General features: G+C 46.7%; 1 protein-coding gene across 2 annotated transcripts in view; it reads left to right on the top strand.

Annotated features, from left to right (window-relative positions):
• The window catches only part of LOC140351129 (B-cell lymphoma/leukemia 11A-like), a 39477-nt gene that overhangs the window by 10203 nt on the left and 13702 nt on the right, over positions 1–15572 (top strand). For both annotated transcript variants that reach the window (XM_072436833.1, XM_072436834.1), the window contains exon 3: positions 1–128. This exon is cut by the window's left edge. In XM_072436833.1, coding sequence (XP_072292934.1) covers positions 1–128 — 128 coding nt within the window. The remainder of the gene's footprint in view (positions 129–15572) is intronic.

The raw sequence follows: 15572 nt of genomic DNA, 5'->3' as shown, positions 1-15572 counted from the left end.
CGCCTGTGGGGCCCTGAGGGGGGGCAGGAGGCCCGTCGAGGTGGGCGTTCAGGCTTCGCTCGCCGAGGCACGTGAAGACAAGATGTCGTCTCCCCGAAGAATCTGCCCCAAACTGGAGCCGCTGCCAGGTAAGACTCGCTCTGGCGCCCCCTGGAGGCAACTGCTGTTTTACACCTGTGGGTCAGAGAGAAGCTGTGGGTCAGAGAGAAGGTGTGGGTCAGGGCAAAGCTGTGGGTCAGAGAGAAGCTTTGGGTCAGAGAGAAGCTGTGGGTCAGAGAGAAGCTGTGGGTCAGAGAGAAGCTGTGGGTCAGAGAGAAGCTGTGGGTCAGAGAAAAGCTGTGGGTCAGAGAGAAGCTTCAGGTCGGAGAAAAGCTGTGGGTCAGAGAGAAGCTTTGGGTCAGAGAGAAGCTGTGGGTCAGAGAGAAGCTTTTGGTCAGAGAGAAGCTTTGGGTCAGAGAGAAGCTGTGGGTCAGAGAGAAGCTTCAGGTCGGAGAAAAGCTGTGGGTCAGAGAGAAGCTTTGGGTCAGAGAGAAGCTGTGGGTCAGAGAGAAGCTTTTGGTCAGAGAGAAGCTTTGGGTCAGAGAGAAGCTGTGGGTCAGAGAAAAGCTTTTGGTCAGAGAGAAGCTTCAGGTCGGAGAAAAGCTGTGGGTCAGAGAGAAGCTGTGGGTCAGAGAGAAGTTTCAAGTGAAATTGTCCAAAAACAGGTCTTAAATTTGATCCCAAATGGCTGAAGCTTCAAAAAGAGTTTTTCTCCTGCGTTTAAAGCTCTAAAGTGGAACATTGTTGGCAGGAAAGTGAAAAATCATGGCTTTGCGTGTTCTTCTTGATCTGAACACGCTTCAAACACATTTCATTTGCAGTTTCCGTTTGAGATGAACCGGATTTATCCTGATTTACCGTGATTTACCTTGATTTACCTTGATTTACCTTGATTTAACATGATTTACCTTGATTTAACATGATTTACCTTGATTTACCATGATTTGCCGTGATTTACGTGCTTTATAGTGATTTATTGTGCTTTACCGTGATTAATCTTGATTTACCGTGATTTACGTGATTATCGTGATTTACCGCGATTTACTTGATTTACCGTGATTTATCATGATTTACGTGATTTAACGTGCTTTATCATGATTTACGTGATTTAACGTGCTTTATCATGATTTACGTGATTTATCGTGCTTTATCGTTATTTACCGTGATTTTCATAATTTATCGTGATTTATCGCGATTTACGTGATTTACCGTGTTTACCGTCATTTACCTTGATTTACCGTGATTTATCGTGATTTACTGTGATTTACCTCGATTTACCGTGTTTACCGTCATTTACCTTGATTTACCGTGATTTACCGCGATTTACCATGTTTGCCGTGATTTACCTTGAGTTACCGTGATTTACCATGATTTACCTTGATTTACCGTAATTTACCTTGATTTACCTTGATTTACCGTGATTTACCTTGATTTACCTTGATTTATCGTGCTTTACCGTGATTTACCTTGATTTACCTTGATTTACCGTGATTTACCTTGATTTATCGTGCTTTACCGTGATATACGTTATTTATCGTGCTTTATTGTGATTTACGCAATTTATTGTGCTTTATTGTGATTTATGTTATTTACTGTGATTTACGTGATTGATCGTGATTTATTGTGCTTCATCTTGATTTACTGTAATTTACGTGATTTATTGTGCTTTACCGTGATTTACCTTGATGTACGTGACTGATCGCGATTTATCGCGATTTACCGCGATTTACTTGATTTATCATGCTTCATCGTGATTTACGTGATTTATCATGCTTCATCGTGATTTGCGCAATTTATTGTGCTTTATCGTGATTTACCGTGCTTTACCATGATTTACCGTGAATTACCTTAATTTATCGTGATTTACCTTAATTTACCGTGATTTACCTTGATTTACCGTGCTTTACCATGATTTACCGTGATTTACCTTGATTTATCGTGATTTACCGTGATTTACCTTGATTTACCGTGATTTACCTTGATTTACCATGATTTACCGTGATTTACCGTGAATTACCTTAATTTATCGTGATTTACCGTGATTTACCTTGATTTACCGTGATTTACCATGATTTACCTTGATTTACCATGATTTACCTTGATTTACCGTGCTTTACCATGATTTACCGTGAATTACCTTAATTTATCGTGATTTACCTTGATTTACCGTGATTTACCTTGATTTACCGTGCTTTACCATGATTTACCGTGATTTACTTTGATTTACCGTGATTTACCGTGATTTACCTTGATTTACCTTGATTTACCTTGATTTACCGTGATTTACCATGATTTACCGTGATTTACCGTGATTTACCGTGATTTACCTTGATTTACCTTGATTTACCTTGATTTACCGTGATTTACCATGATTTACCGGGATTTACCGTGATTTACCATGATTTACCATGATTTACCGTGATCTACCTTGATTTACCATGATTTACCTTGATTTACCGTGATTTACCATGATTTACCGTGATTTACCGTGATCTACCTTGATTTACCATGATTTACCTTGATTTACCGTGCTTTACCATGATTTACCGTGAATTACCTTAATTTATCGTGATTTACCTTGATTTACCGTGATTTACCTTGATTTACCGTGCTTTACCATGATTTACCGTGATTTACCTTGATTTACCGTGATTTACCGTGATTTACCTTGATTTACCTTGATTTACCTTGATTTACCGTGATTTACCATGATTTACCGGGATTTACCGTGATTTACCATGATTTACCATGATTTACCGTGATCTACCTTGATTTACCATGATTTACCTTGATTTACCATGATTTATCGTGCTTTATTGTGATTTACGCAATTGATTGTGCTTTATCGTGATTTACCTTGATTTACTTTGATTTACCATGATTTACCGTGATTTACCTTGAATTACCTTGATTTACCGTGATTTACTGTGATTTACTTTGATTTACCATGATTTACCGTGATTTACCTTGATTTACCTTGATTTACCGAGATTTACGTGATTTGTCGTGATTTACCTTCATTTACCGTGATTTACCTTGATTCACCGTGATTTACCTTCATTTACCGTGATTTACCGTGATTCACCGTGATTTACCTTCATTTACCGTGATTTACCTTGATTCACCGTGATTTACCTTCATTTACCGTGATTTACCGTGATTTCCCTTGATTTACCGTGATTTACAGAGATTTACGTGATTTGTCGTGATTTACCTTCATTTACCGTGATTTACCTTGATTCACCGTGATTTACCTTCATTTACCGTGATTTACCTTGATTCACCGTGATTTACCTTCATTTACCGTGATTTACCGTGATTTCCCTTGATTTACCGTGATTTACAGAGATTTACGTGATTTGTCGTGATTTACCTTCATTTACCGTGATTTACCTTGATTCACCGTGATTTACCTTCATTTACCGTGATTTACCTTGATTCACCGTGATTTACCTTCATTTACCGTGATTTACCGTGATTTCCCTTGATTTACCGTGATTTACAGAGATTTACGTGATTTGTCGTGATTTACCTTCATTTACCGTGATTTACCTTGATTCACCGTGATTTACCTTCATTTACCGTGATTTACTTTGATTTACCGTGATTTAAGTGCTTTATCGTGATTTACCGTGATTTACTTTGATTTACCGTGATTTAAGTGCTTTATCGTGATTTACCGTGATTTACCGTGATGCCTCATCTAAGTCAAAATCAAATATAACCCAAATATAATACAGCGCCCCGTGCTTTACCGTGATTTACGTGATCTACCATGATTTACGTGATTTATCGTGATCTACCATGATTTACGTGATTTATCGTGCTTTACCGTGATTTATTGCGATTTACGTGCTTTACCATGATTAATCGTGGTTTACAGCAATTTATCGTGATTTATTGTGATTTACGTGCTTTATTGTGATTTACCGTGATTTACCGTGATACCTCATCCAAGTCTGAAAGTATTTTTAACTCTGATCAAATATAACCCAAATATAATACAGCGCCCCCTGGTGCATTGTGGGGGATGTTCTGGCAAACTGCGTTTCTTTATTTGAGTCGAGAAAATCTGCTTATCCACATTTGTTTTGCTTTAGGTTTCTGTGTCAAAGGTCAAAGGTCAAAGGTCACGTTGGAAACGCTGCATTATAAAACTGCACTCGTACTCTCTTTATTCTCTTTATTCTCTTTATTCTCTTTATTCTCTTTATTCTCTTTACTCTCTTTATTCTCTTTATTCTCTATAATCTCGTGGTCGGACGTGAAAAGAACGACAAAACAACAAAAAACGTTATTTTACCTGTAACGTTTGAGCTTTGGCTAAACGTTTCTCCTTCAGTCGTTTGTGTCGATGTTTAACGACACGATTACATTTGGGTTGGTGAGAATGTGAAACGACTCGTGTGAAACGTTTACTGCCTTTTCTGTTTCCTCTTTTACAACGACCTCATTTAAAAAAGCAAGAAAAAAAAGAACGAATAATGAGTGACTTTTGCAGCCTTTAATTTAGAGCTGTTTATGAAAACCACGATTCAACATGTCACAATTTAACTCTAAAGTTGCATTCTGCAGAGTTCAGGTGCTTTTTTGTCAGTTTCACATCTTCTGTTATTTTTTCTCCCTGACAGTTTCTGTCAGTGGCATTTTTGTGACTTTATGACATGTTTTTGTCGCATTTTGTCACGATTCTGTTGCATTTTTATGTTATTTTCGTAATTCTTGTCAGTTTTTTGTGTTGCTTTTAATCGTTTGGTTTGAAATTATTCTTTTCTTTTTGCTTCCTGTTTTGGCTTGAGTCTGCGTTCTCTCTCGTCCAATCATCTGGCTGTGCTGTGAAGCTCCTCCCTGTCTGGATCCAGACACTTTAGGACTGATCCAAACAGAACCAGTGGAAACGTGGCTCTGGTTCAGGTTTAGTCTCAGTTTAGTCCCAGTTTAGTCCCAGTTTAGTCTCAGTTTAGTCTCAGTTTAGTCCCAGTTTAGTCCCAGTTTAGTCCCAGTTTAGTCTCAGTTTAGTCCCAGTTTAGTCCCAGTTTAGTCCCAGTTTAGACTCAGTTTAGTCCCAGTTTAGTCTCAGTTTAGTCCCAGTTTAGTCCCAGTTTAGTCCCAGTTTAGTCTCAGTATAGTCTCAGTTTAGTCCCAGTTTAGTCCCAGTTTAGTCCCAGTTTAGTCCCAGTTTAGTCTCAGTTTAGTCTCAGTTTAGTCCCAGTTTAGTCCCAGTTTAGTCCCAGTTTAGTCCCAGTTTAGTCTCAGTTTAGTCTCAGTTTAGTCCCAGTTTAGTCTCAGTTTAGTCCCAGTTTAGTCTCAGTTTAGTCCCAGTTTAGTCCCAGTTTAGTCTCAGTTTGGTCTCAGTTTAGTCTCAGTTTAGTCCCAGTTTAGTCCCAGTTTAGTCTCAGTTTAGTCTCAGTTTAGTCTCAGTTTAGTCCCAGTTTAGTCTCAGTTTAGTCTCAGTTTGTGACTAAAATAAGAAACAGAGATGTTTCAGCACGTTTCTCCCCCCCTCCCCCCTCCCCCCCTTTATTGTATTAATCCTTTGCCTGGAGTTAAATTCAGATTATAATCCTCAGAGGTTTAAGCAGCAGAAGCAGAAGCACTGTGGACCACTGTGGACCACTGTGGACCACTGTGGACCACTGTGGACCACTGTGGACCACTGTGGACCATTGTGGACCACTGTGGACCATTGTGGACCACTGTGGACCATTGTGGACCACTGTGCCCACTCTGGACCACTGTGGACCACTGTGGACCACTGTGGACCACTGTGGACCATTGTGGACCACTGTGCCCACTCTGGACCACTGTGGACCACTGTGGACCACTGTGGACCACTGTGGACCATTGTGGACCACTGTGCCCACTCTGGACCACTGTGGACCACTGTGGACTACTGTGGACCACTGTGCACCATTGTGGACCACTGTGCCCACTCTGGACCACTGTGGACCACTGTGGACCACTGTGGACCATTGTGGACCACTGTGGACCATTGTGGACCACTGTGCCCACTGTCCCGTTCAGTTTTCATATAAAAATAAGGTCTAGCCTAAATTGCACTTATTTGAGACGTAAATCTGAAAAAATGGACGGATCAGATTTTCACGTTAAATATTTTATTTAGAACTTGACGTTTTGTTATTGTCATTGTCACGTGTCTGTCCCTCCTCGTGTCCGCCGCTCTGTCATTAAACGAGCTGAAGTATAAATACTAGTTTCTCACAAACAGCTGTAGGGCGGAGCTTTGGCCTCCAACTGTGGCTGTGGTGTTCCTGTGGGCGTGGCCCCTGGAGAGGAGGGCGTGGCCCCTGGAGGGCTGCTGGGAGGAGCTAGAGGGATAAATAGTCTTCAATTGTCCAGATTTACGCTTGTGCTTAGGACATTAAATTTTAAATAGTATTTGTTGAATTTCTAGTTGTTGTATTACTTTTTGTTGTAGTTTCCCCCCCGATTGTAGTATTTGTAGTATTTGTAGTATTTGTAGTATTTGTAGTATTTGTAGTATTTGTATCAGTAGCTGAGCTGTAGTTGTAATTGTAATCCTAAAATGTGAGTAAAAAGCCAAACGTTCCTTGTATATAATTAGTGGGTGTAATCCCTCATTCATCCAGCAGGGTTCACCTGGGCGTGTCTTTACCTGGGCGTGTCTTTACCTGGGCGTGTCTTTACCTGGGCGTGTCTTTACCTGGGTGTGTCTTTACCGGGCGTGTCTTTACCGGACGTGTCTTTACCTGGGCGTGTCTTTACCTGGGCGTGTCTCTACCTGGGCGTGTCTTTACCTGGGCGTGTCTTTACCGGGCGTGTCTTTACCGGACGTGTCTTTACCGGACGTGTCTTTACCGGGCGTGTCTTTACCGGGCGTGTCTTTACCTGGGTGTGTCTTTACCGGGCGTGTCTTTACCGGACGTGTCTTTACCTGGGCGTGTCTTTACCTGGGCGTGTCTCTACCTGGGCGTGTCTTTACCTGTGCGTGTCTTTACCGGGCGTGTCTTTACCTGGGCGTGTCTTTACCTGGGCGTGTCTTTACCTGAGCGTGTCTATACCTGGGCGTGTCTTTACCTGGGCGTGTCTTTACCTGGGTGTGTCTTTACCTGGGCGTGTCTTTACCTGAGCGTGTCTATACCTGGGCGTGTCTTTACCTGGGCGTGTCTTTACCTGGGCGTGTCTTTACCTGGGCGTGTCTTTACCTGGGCGTGTCTTTACCTGAGCGTGTCTATACCTGGGCGTGTCTTTACCTGGGCGTGTCTATACCTGGGCGTGTCTTTACCTGAGCGTGTCTTTACCTGGGCGTGTCTCTACCTGGGCGTGTCTTTACCTGTGCGTGTCTTTACCGGGCGTGTCTTTACCTGGGCGTGTCTTTACCTGGGCGTGTCTTTACCTGAGCGTGTCTATACCTGGGCGTGTCTTTACCTGGGCGTGTCTTTACCTGGGTGTGTCTTTACCTGGGCGTGTCTTTACCTGAGCGTGTCTATACCTGGGCGTGTCTTTACCTGGGCGTGTCTTTACCTGGGCGTGTCTTTACCTGGGCGTGTCTTTACCTGGGCGTGTCTTTACCTGAGCGTGTCTATACCTGGGCGTGTCTTTACCTGGGCGTGTCTATACCTGGGCGTGTCTTTACCTGAGCGTGTCTATACCTGGGCGTGTCTATACCTGGGCGTGTCTTTACCTGGGCGTGTCTTTACCTGAGCGTGTCTATACCTGCGCGTGTCTTTACCTGAGCGTGTCTATACCTGGGCGTGTCTATACCTGGGCGTGTCTTTACCTGAGCGTGTCTATACCTGCGCGTGTCTTTACCTGAGCGTGTCTATACCTGGGCGTGTCTATACCTGGGCGTGTCTTTACCTGAGCGTGTCTATACCTGGGCGTGTCTTTACCTGGGCGTGTCTTTACCTGAGCGTGTCTATACCTGGGCGTGTCTTTACCTGGGCGTGGCAGAGACTTTAGAAGTTACACCTGAATCTTGTGTATAATGTTTACTGAATATTTGATTGACAGTTTCACATTTTGCTTCATGTCTTTATGTTGATGGGCGTCGGTCGTGGGACAGTTTACGTTTGTCGTCTCTGTGTTGCTAGGAGACTCGACCCGTCGTCATCCTCGTCCCCGTCAGTTGGTTATCGCCTTTAAAAACGTGGAGGAGCCTTAAACGCGATAGTGCTTTAAAGCGTCGGACGTTGATCTCGTTCGACGTTTTCACATCTCGCTCTAAACGCACTTCATGTTCTAAAACGCTGTAAACGCAGCGTGCCACTCCCACCTCATTTGCATATCCCTTTAATCTGCAGCGCTCATGCATATTCACGACCCCCCCGCCCCCCCTCACCCGTGTACGTTCTAATGACCGCGGGGCCCGAGCACCATCGCGCTTGTTTTGCATTTTTGATTGGCCGATTAGCATTAGCATAGCGCCCGGTGTAATTGAAACGATGTTGTCCTCATTTGGAGCCATCTGGAGCGGTAGAGCCGCCGCTCCGGAGACGCGGCGCGGCCTGGAGGTCGTTTGTCAAAACATTAGGGGAACGGGCCGGGTTTGGGGGGCTCGCTCGCTCTTCAGAGCTTCAAGTTTGAAAGCAAAGACGAGAAAAACACTCTTTTCTTGTTTTTTGAGCCTTAAAAATATGTCATTTGAGGCTGTAATATATTTGTACTGCATTTCTGTGAGAGATCGTCCAGGAAAACTATAAATGTGCAGTACATGTGCAGTAAACCAGGTCTAAACCAGGACTAAACCAGGACTAAACCAGGACTAAACCAGGACTAAACCAGGACTAAACCAGGACTAAACCAGGTCTAAACCAGGACTAAACCAGGACTAAACCAGGACTAAACCAGGTCTAAACCAGGACTAAACCAGGACTAAACCAGGACTAAACCAGGACTAAACCAGGTCTAAACCAGGTCTAAACCAGGACTAAACCAGGACTAAACCAGGACTAAACCAGGACTAAACCAGGTCTAAACCAGGACTAAACCAGGACTAAACCAGGACTAAACCAGGTCTAAACCAGGACTAAACCAGGACTAAACCAGGACTAAACCAGGTCTAAACCAGGACTAAACCAGGACTAAACCAGGACTAAACCAGGACTAAACCAGGACTAAACCAGGTCTAAACCAGGTCTAAACCAGGACTAAACCAGGACTAAACCAGGACTAAACCAGGTCTAAACCAGGACTAAACCAGGACTAAACCAGGACTAAACCAGGACTAAACCAGGTCTAAACCAGGTCTAAACCAGGACTAAACCAGGACTAAACCAGGACTAAACCAGGACTAAACCAGGACTAAACCAGGTCTAAACCAGGTCTAAACCAGGACTAAACCAGGACTAAACCAGGACTAAACCAGGTCTAAACCAGGACTAAACCAGGACTAAACCAGGACTAAACCAGGTCTAAACCAGGACTAAACCAGGACTAAACCAGGTCTAAACCAGGTCTAAACCAGGTCTAAACCAGGACTAAACCAGGACTAAACCAGGTCTAAACCAGGACTAAACCAGGTCTAAACCAGGACTAAACCAGGTCTAAACCAGGACTAAACCAGGACTAAACCAGGTCTAAACCAGGTCTAAACCAGGTCTAAACCAGGTCTAAACCAGGTCTAAACCAGGACTAAACCAGGACTAAACCAGGTCTAAACCAGGACTAAACCAGGTCTAAACCAGGACTAAACCAGGACTAAACCAGGACTAAACCAGGACTAAACCAGGTCTAAACCAGGACTAAACCAGGTCTAAACCAGGACTAAACCAGGTCTAAACCAGGACTAAACCAGGACTAAACCAGGTCTAAACCAGGTCTAAACCAGGTCTAAACCAGGACTAAACCAGGACTAAACCAGGTCTAAACCAGGACTAAACCAGGTCTAAACCAGGACTAAACCAGGTCTAAACCAGGTCTAAACCAGGACTAAACCAGGTCTAAACCAGGTCTAAACCAGGTCTAAACCAGGTCTAAACCAGGACTAAACCAGGACTAAACCAGGTCTAAACCAGGACTAAACCAGGTCTAAACCAGGACTAAACCAGGTCTAAACCAGGACTAAACCAGGACTAAACCAGGTCTAAACCAGGACTAAACCAGGACTAAACCAGGACTAAACCAGGTCTAAACCAGGACTAAACCAGGACTAAACCAGGACTAAACCAGGACTAAACCAGGACTAAACCAGGTCTAAACCAGGACTAAACCAGGACTAAACCAGGACTAAACCAGGACTAAACCAGGTCTAAACCAGGACTAAACCAGGACTAAACCAGGACTAAACCAGGTCTAAACCAGGACTAAACCAGGACTAAACCAGGACTAAACCAGGACTAAACCAGGACTAAACCAGGTCTAAACCAGGACTAAACCAGGACTAAACCAGGTCTAAACCAGGACTAAACCAGGACTAAACCAGGACTAAACCAGGACTAAACCAGGACTAAACCAGGTCTAAACCAGGACTAAACCAGGACTAAACCAGGACTAAACCAGGACTAAACCAGGTCTAAACCAGGTCTAAACCAGGACTAAACCAGGACTAAACCAGGACTAAACCAGGTCTAAACCAGGACTAAACCAGGACTAAACCAGGTCTAAACCAGGTCTAAACCAGGTCTAAACCAGGACTAAACCAGGACTAAACCAGGTCTAAACCAGGACTAAACCAGGTCTAAACCAGGACTAAACCAGGACTAAACCAGGTCTAAACCAGGTCTAAACCAGGACTAAACCAGGACTAAACCAGGTCTAAACCAGGACTAAACCAGGTCTAAACCAGGACTAAACCAGGACTAAACCAGGACTAAACCAGGACTAAACCAGGTCTAAACCAGGACTAAACCAGGTCTAAACCAGGACTAAACCAGGACTAAACCAGGTCTAAACCAGGACTAAACCAGGACTAAACCAGGTCTAAACCAGGTCTAAACCAGGACTAAACCAGGACTAAACCAGGTCTAAACCAGGACTAAACCAGGTCTAAACCAGGACTAAACCAGGTCTAAACCAGGACTAAACCAGGACTAAACCAGGTCTAAACCAGGACTAAACCAGGACTAAACCAGGTCTAAACCAGGTCTAAACCAGGTCTAAACCAGGACTAAACCAGGACTAAACCAGGTCTAAACCAGTTCTAAACCAGGACTAAACCAGGACTAAACCAGGTCTAAACCAGGACTAAACCAGGACTAAACCAGGACTAAACCAGGTCTAAACCAGGACTAAACCAGGACTAAACCAGGACTAAACCAGGTCTAAACCAGGACTAAACCAGGACTAAACCAGGACTAAACCAGGACTAAACCAGGTCTAAACCAGGACTAAACCAGGTCTAAACCAGGTCTAAACCAGGACTAAACCAGGTCTAAACCAAGTCTAAACCAGGACTAAACCAGGACTAAACCAGGACTAAACCTGGAGTAAACCAGGACTACACCAGGACTAAACCAGGTCTAAACCAGGTCTAAACCAGGACTAAACCAGGTCTAAACCAGGACTAAACCAGGACTAAACCAGGACTAAACCAGGTCTAAACCAGGTCTAAACCAGGTCTAAACTAGGACTAAACCAGGACTAAACCAGGACTAAACCAGGAGTAAACCAGGACTAAACCAGGTCTAAACCAGGTCTAAACCAGGACTAAAGCATGTCTAAACCAGGACTAAACCAGGACTAAACCAGGACTAAACCAGGACTAAACCAGGTCTAAAGCAGGACTAAACCAGGACTAAACCAGGTCTAAACCAGGACTAATCCAGGACAAAACCAGGTCTAAACCAGGACCAAACCAGGTCTAAACCAGGACTAAACCAGGTCTAAACCAGGACTAAACCAGGACTAAACCAGGACTAAACCAGGTCTAAACCAGGTCTAAACCAGGACTAAACCAGGACTAAACCAGGACCAAACCAGGTCTAAACCAGGACTAAACCAGGTCTAAACCAGGACTAAACCAGGACTAAACCAGGACTAAACCAGGACTAAACCAGGACTAAACCAGGACCAAACCAGGACTATACCAGGTCTAAACCAGGACTAAACCAGGACTAAACCAGGACTAAACCAGGTCTAAACCAGGTCTAAACCAGGACTATACCAGGTCTAAACCAGGTCTAAAGCAGGACTAAACCAGGTCTAAACCAGGACTAAACCAGGACTAAACCAGGTCTAAACCAGGTCTAAACCAGGTCTAAACCAGGACTAAACCAGGACTAAACCAGGTCTAAACCAGGACTAAACCAGGACTAAACCAGGACTAAACCAGGTCTAAACCAGGTCTAAACCAGGACTATACCAGGTCTAAACCAGGTCTAAAGCAGGACTAAACCAGGTCTAAACCAGGACTAAACCAGGACCAAAGCAGGTCTAAACCTGGACTAAACCAGGTCTAAACCAGGACTAAACCAGGACAAAACCAGGTCTAAACCAGGACCAAACCAGGTCTAAACCAGGACTAATCGAGTACAAAACCAGGTCTAAACCAGGACCAAACCAGGTCTAAACCAGGACTAAACCAGGACTAAACCAGGACTAAACCAGGACCAAACCAGGACTAAACCAGGACCAAACCAGGACCAAACCAGAACTAAACCAGGACCAAACCAGGTCTAAACCAGGACTAAACCAGGTCTAAACCAGGACTAAACCAGGACTAAACCAGGTCTAAACCAGGTCTAAACCAGGACTAAACCAGGACCAAACCAGGACTAAACCAGGTCTAAAGCAGGTCTAAACCAGGTCTAAACCAGGACTAAACCAGGTCTAAATCAGGATTAAACCAGGACTAAACCAGGACTAAACCAGGACTAAACCAGGTCTAAACCAGGACTAAACCAGGACAAAACCAGGACTAAACCAGGACTAAACCAGGACAAGGACTCACAGTTAAAAGCTCCTATAATATGAAATAAACATTTTTAAAGTACAATTATTCTGCATTATTTGTATTGTTACGTCTTTATCTTCTCCTTTATCGCTCCTTTATCGCTCCCTGCTCTCTACAGCTGAGGTGAGACAAGCTAGCTTTCACCCAACGCGCTAATGTTGCCAAGCATTGTGCAACGAGTTCGACGTGTGACATCACAGATCGACGAGATTCAGAACGGAGTGTTTCTGAGGCTCGGAGGGGAGAGGACTTTATGTGACTGAAGCTGAACGTGCTCCAGCCGAGGAACTGAGCGCGTGCAGATGGAGCTTCTTCTGAGCGCGCCCCCTGCTCCATGGCACCCCCTGCCTGCACCCCTCGCCTGCGCCCCCTGCCTGCGCCCCCTGCCTGCGCCCTCTGCTCCACGGCGCCCCCTGCCTGCGCCCCCTGCCTGCGCCCCCTGCTCCACGGCGCCCCCTGCTCCACGGCGCCCCCTGCTCCACGGCGCCCCCTGCTCCACGGCGCCCCCTGCTCCACGGCGACCCCTGCCTGCGCCCCTGCCTGCGCCCCCTGCCACGCTCCGGCCACATGCATAATTGATGGAGATATCATTTCTTCGTGTAATTGCCCTGGTCCGATCTGATGAAATCTAATGGATAATTTATCTGCCCAAACGGATGAGGACGAGATGGACGCGTTCCCCAGAGCGAGTTTGGAGTTTAGAGTGTGGTTTGAGAAAGGGCGGATGCAACAAACTAAAGCATGATTTTATTTTTGTTGCTAACGATTAGCGTGTGTTCTAAGCGGGGGCCGGACTCGGGCTAACGAGCGTTTTACTGATCAATTCATCCAAAGCTGATCGTTATAATATTCTACACTTTAGTTTGTGCTGAAGGAAAGAAGGAAGTGAGCGTCCTCCAGGGGGCGTGTCCTCCAGGGGGCGTGTCCTCCAGGGGCGTTTCCTCCAGGGGGAGCTGTCACATGAGAGCGTCCTCTGGGTGTCCCCGCCCAGTGGCACCACCCCTGATGCCCCTCTCCTGGTGCCCCTCCCCTGGTGCCCCGCCCCGGATACCCCTCCCCTGGTGCACCGCCCCGGATGCCCCTCCCCCTCTCTCAGATTTCATATTTCTCGCTCGTGTTTGTTCCTGTCGCTCTCGTTCTGCTCCTTTTCCTCTGGTGTTTTCCTCCTGCTTCAGCTTCAGTGCTGAATGAATGATGAATTACACCTGTGCACCGGTGGTCCCTCGCTCCCCAGACGCAGCAGTGCAGAGAAGAAACGTTCTGACACGTAACAGGACCTGGACCAGACCTGGACCAGACCAGGACCAGGACCAGACCAGACCAGACCAGACCAGGACCAGACCAGGACCAGACCAGGACCAGACCAGGACCAGGACCAGACCAGACCAGACCAGGACCAGACCAGGACCAGACCAGACCAGACCAGACCAGGACCAGACCAGGACCAGACCAGACCAGGACCAGACCAGGACCAGACCAGGACCAGACCAGACCAGACCAGACCAGACTAGACCAGGACCAGACCAGGACCAGACCAGGACCAGGACCAGGACCAGACCAGGACCAGGACCAGACCAGGACCAGACCAGACCAGGACCAGACCAGGACCAGACCAGACCAGGACCAGGATCAGACCAGGACCAGACCAGGACCAGACCAGGACCAGACCAGGACCAGGACCAGACCAGGACCAGGACCAGACCAGGACCAGACCAGGACCAGGACCAGGACCAGACCAGGACCAGACCAGGACCAGACCAGGACCAGGACCAGACCAGGACCAGACCAGGACCAGACCAGGACCAGACCAGGACCAGACCAGGACCAGACCTCCTCTCTGTTGTTACGCTTCAGGCCCCAGAACGAGCAGAGATTTAAGCTCTGTTTAGAAGGAAACATGTGACCATCTCTCCCTCCCTCTCTTTGCTCTTCCCTCCCTCCCTCTCTTTGCTCTTCCCTCCCTCCCTCCCTCCCTCCCTCTCCTCCCTCCCTCTCTTTGCTCTTCCCTCCCTCCCTCCCTCCCTCCCTCCCTCCCTCTCCTCCCTCCCTCTCTTTGCTCTTCCCTCCCTCCCTCCCTCCCTCCCTCCCTCCCTCCCTCTCCTCCCTCCCTCTCTTTGCTCTTCCCTCCCTCCCTCCCTCCCTCCCTCTCCTCCCTCCCTCTCTTTGCTCTTCCCTCCCTCCCTCCCTCCCTCCCTCCCTCTCTTTGCTCTTCCCTCCCTCCCTCCCTCCCTCCCTCCCTCTCCTCCCTCCCTCTCTTGCTCTTCCCTCCCTCCCTCCCTCCCTCCCTCCCTCTCCTCCCTCCCTCTCTTGCTCTTCCCTCCCTCCCTCCCTCCCTCCCTCTCCTCCCTCCCTCTCTTTGCTCTTCCCTCCCTCCCTCCCTCCCTCCCTCCCTCCCTCTCCTCCCTCCCTCTCTTTGCTCTTCCCTCCCTCCCTCCCTCCCTCTCCTCCCTCCCTCTCTTTGCTCTTCCCTCCCTCCCTCCCTCCCTCTCCTCCCTCCCTCTCTTGCTCTTCCCTCCCTCCCTCCCTCCCTCCCTCCCTCTCCTCCCTCCCTCTCTTGCTCTTCCCTCCCTCCCTCCCTCCCTCCCTCCCTCCCTCCCTCCCTCCCTCTCCTCCCTCCCTCTCTTGCTCTTCCCTCCCTCCCTCCCTCCCTCCCTCCCTC

Source organism: Eucyclogobius newberryi, unplaced genomic scaffold (assembly GCF_026437365.1).
Source record: "Eucyclogobius newberryi isolate DKJ021-1_F unplaced genomic scaffold, fEucNew1.0.hap1 SCAF_8, whole genome shotgun sequence".
Taxonomy (NCBI): Eukaryota; Metazoa; Chordata; class Actinopteri; order Gobiiformes; family Gobiidae; genus Eucyclogobius; species Eucyclogobius newberryi.
The sequence above is the reverse complement of the archived record's forward strand: the minus strand, read 5'-3'. Positions and strand labels throughout refer to the sequence as shown.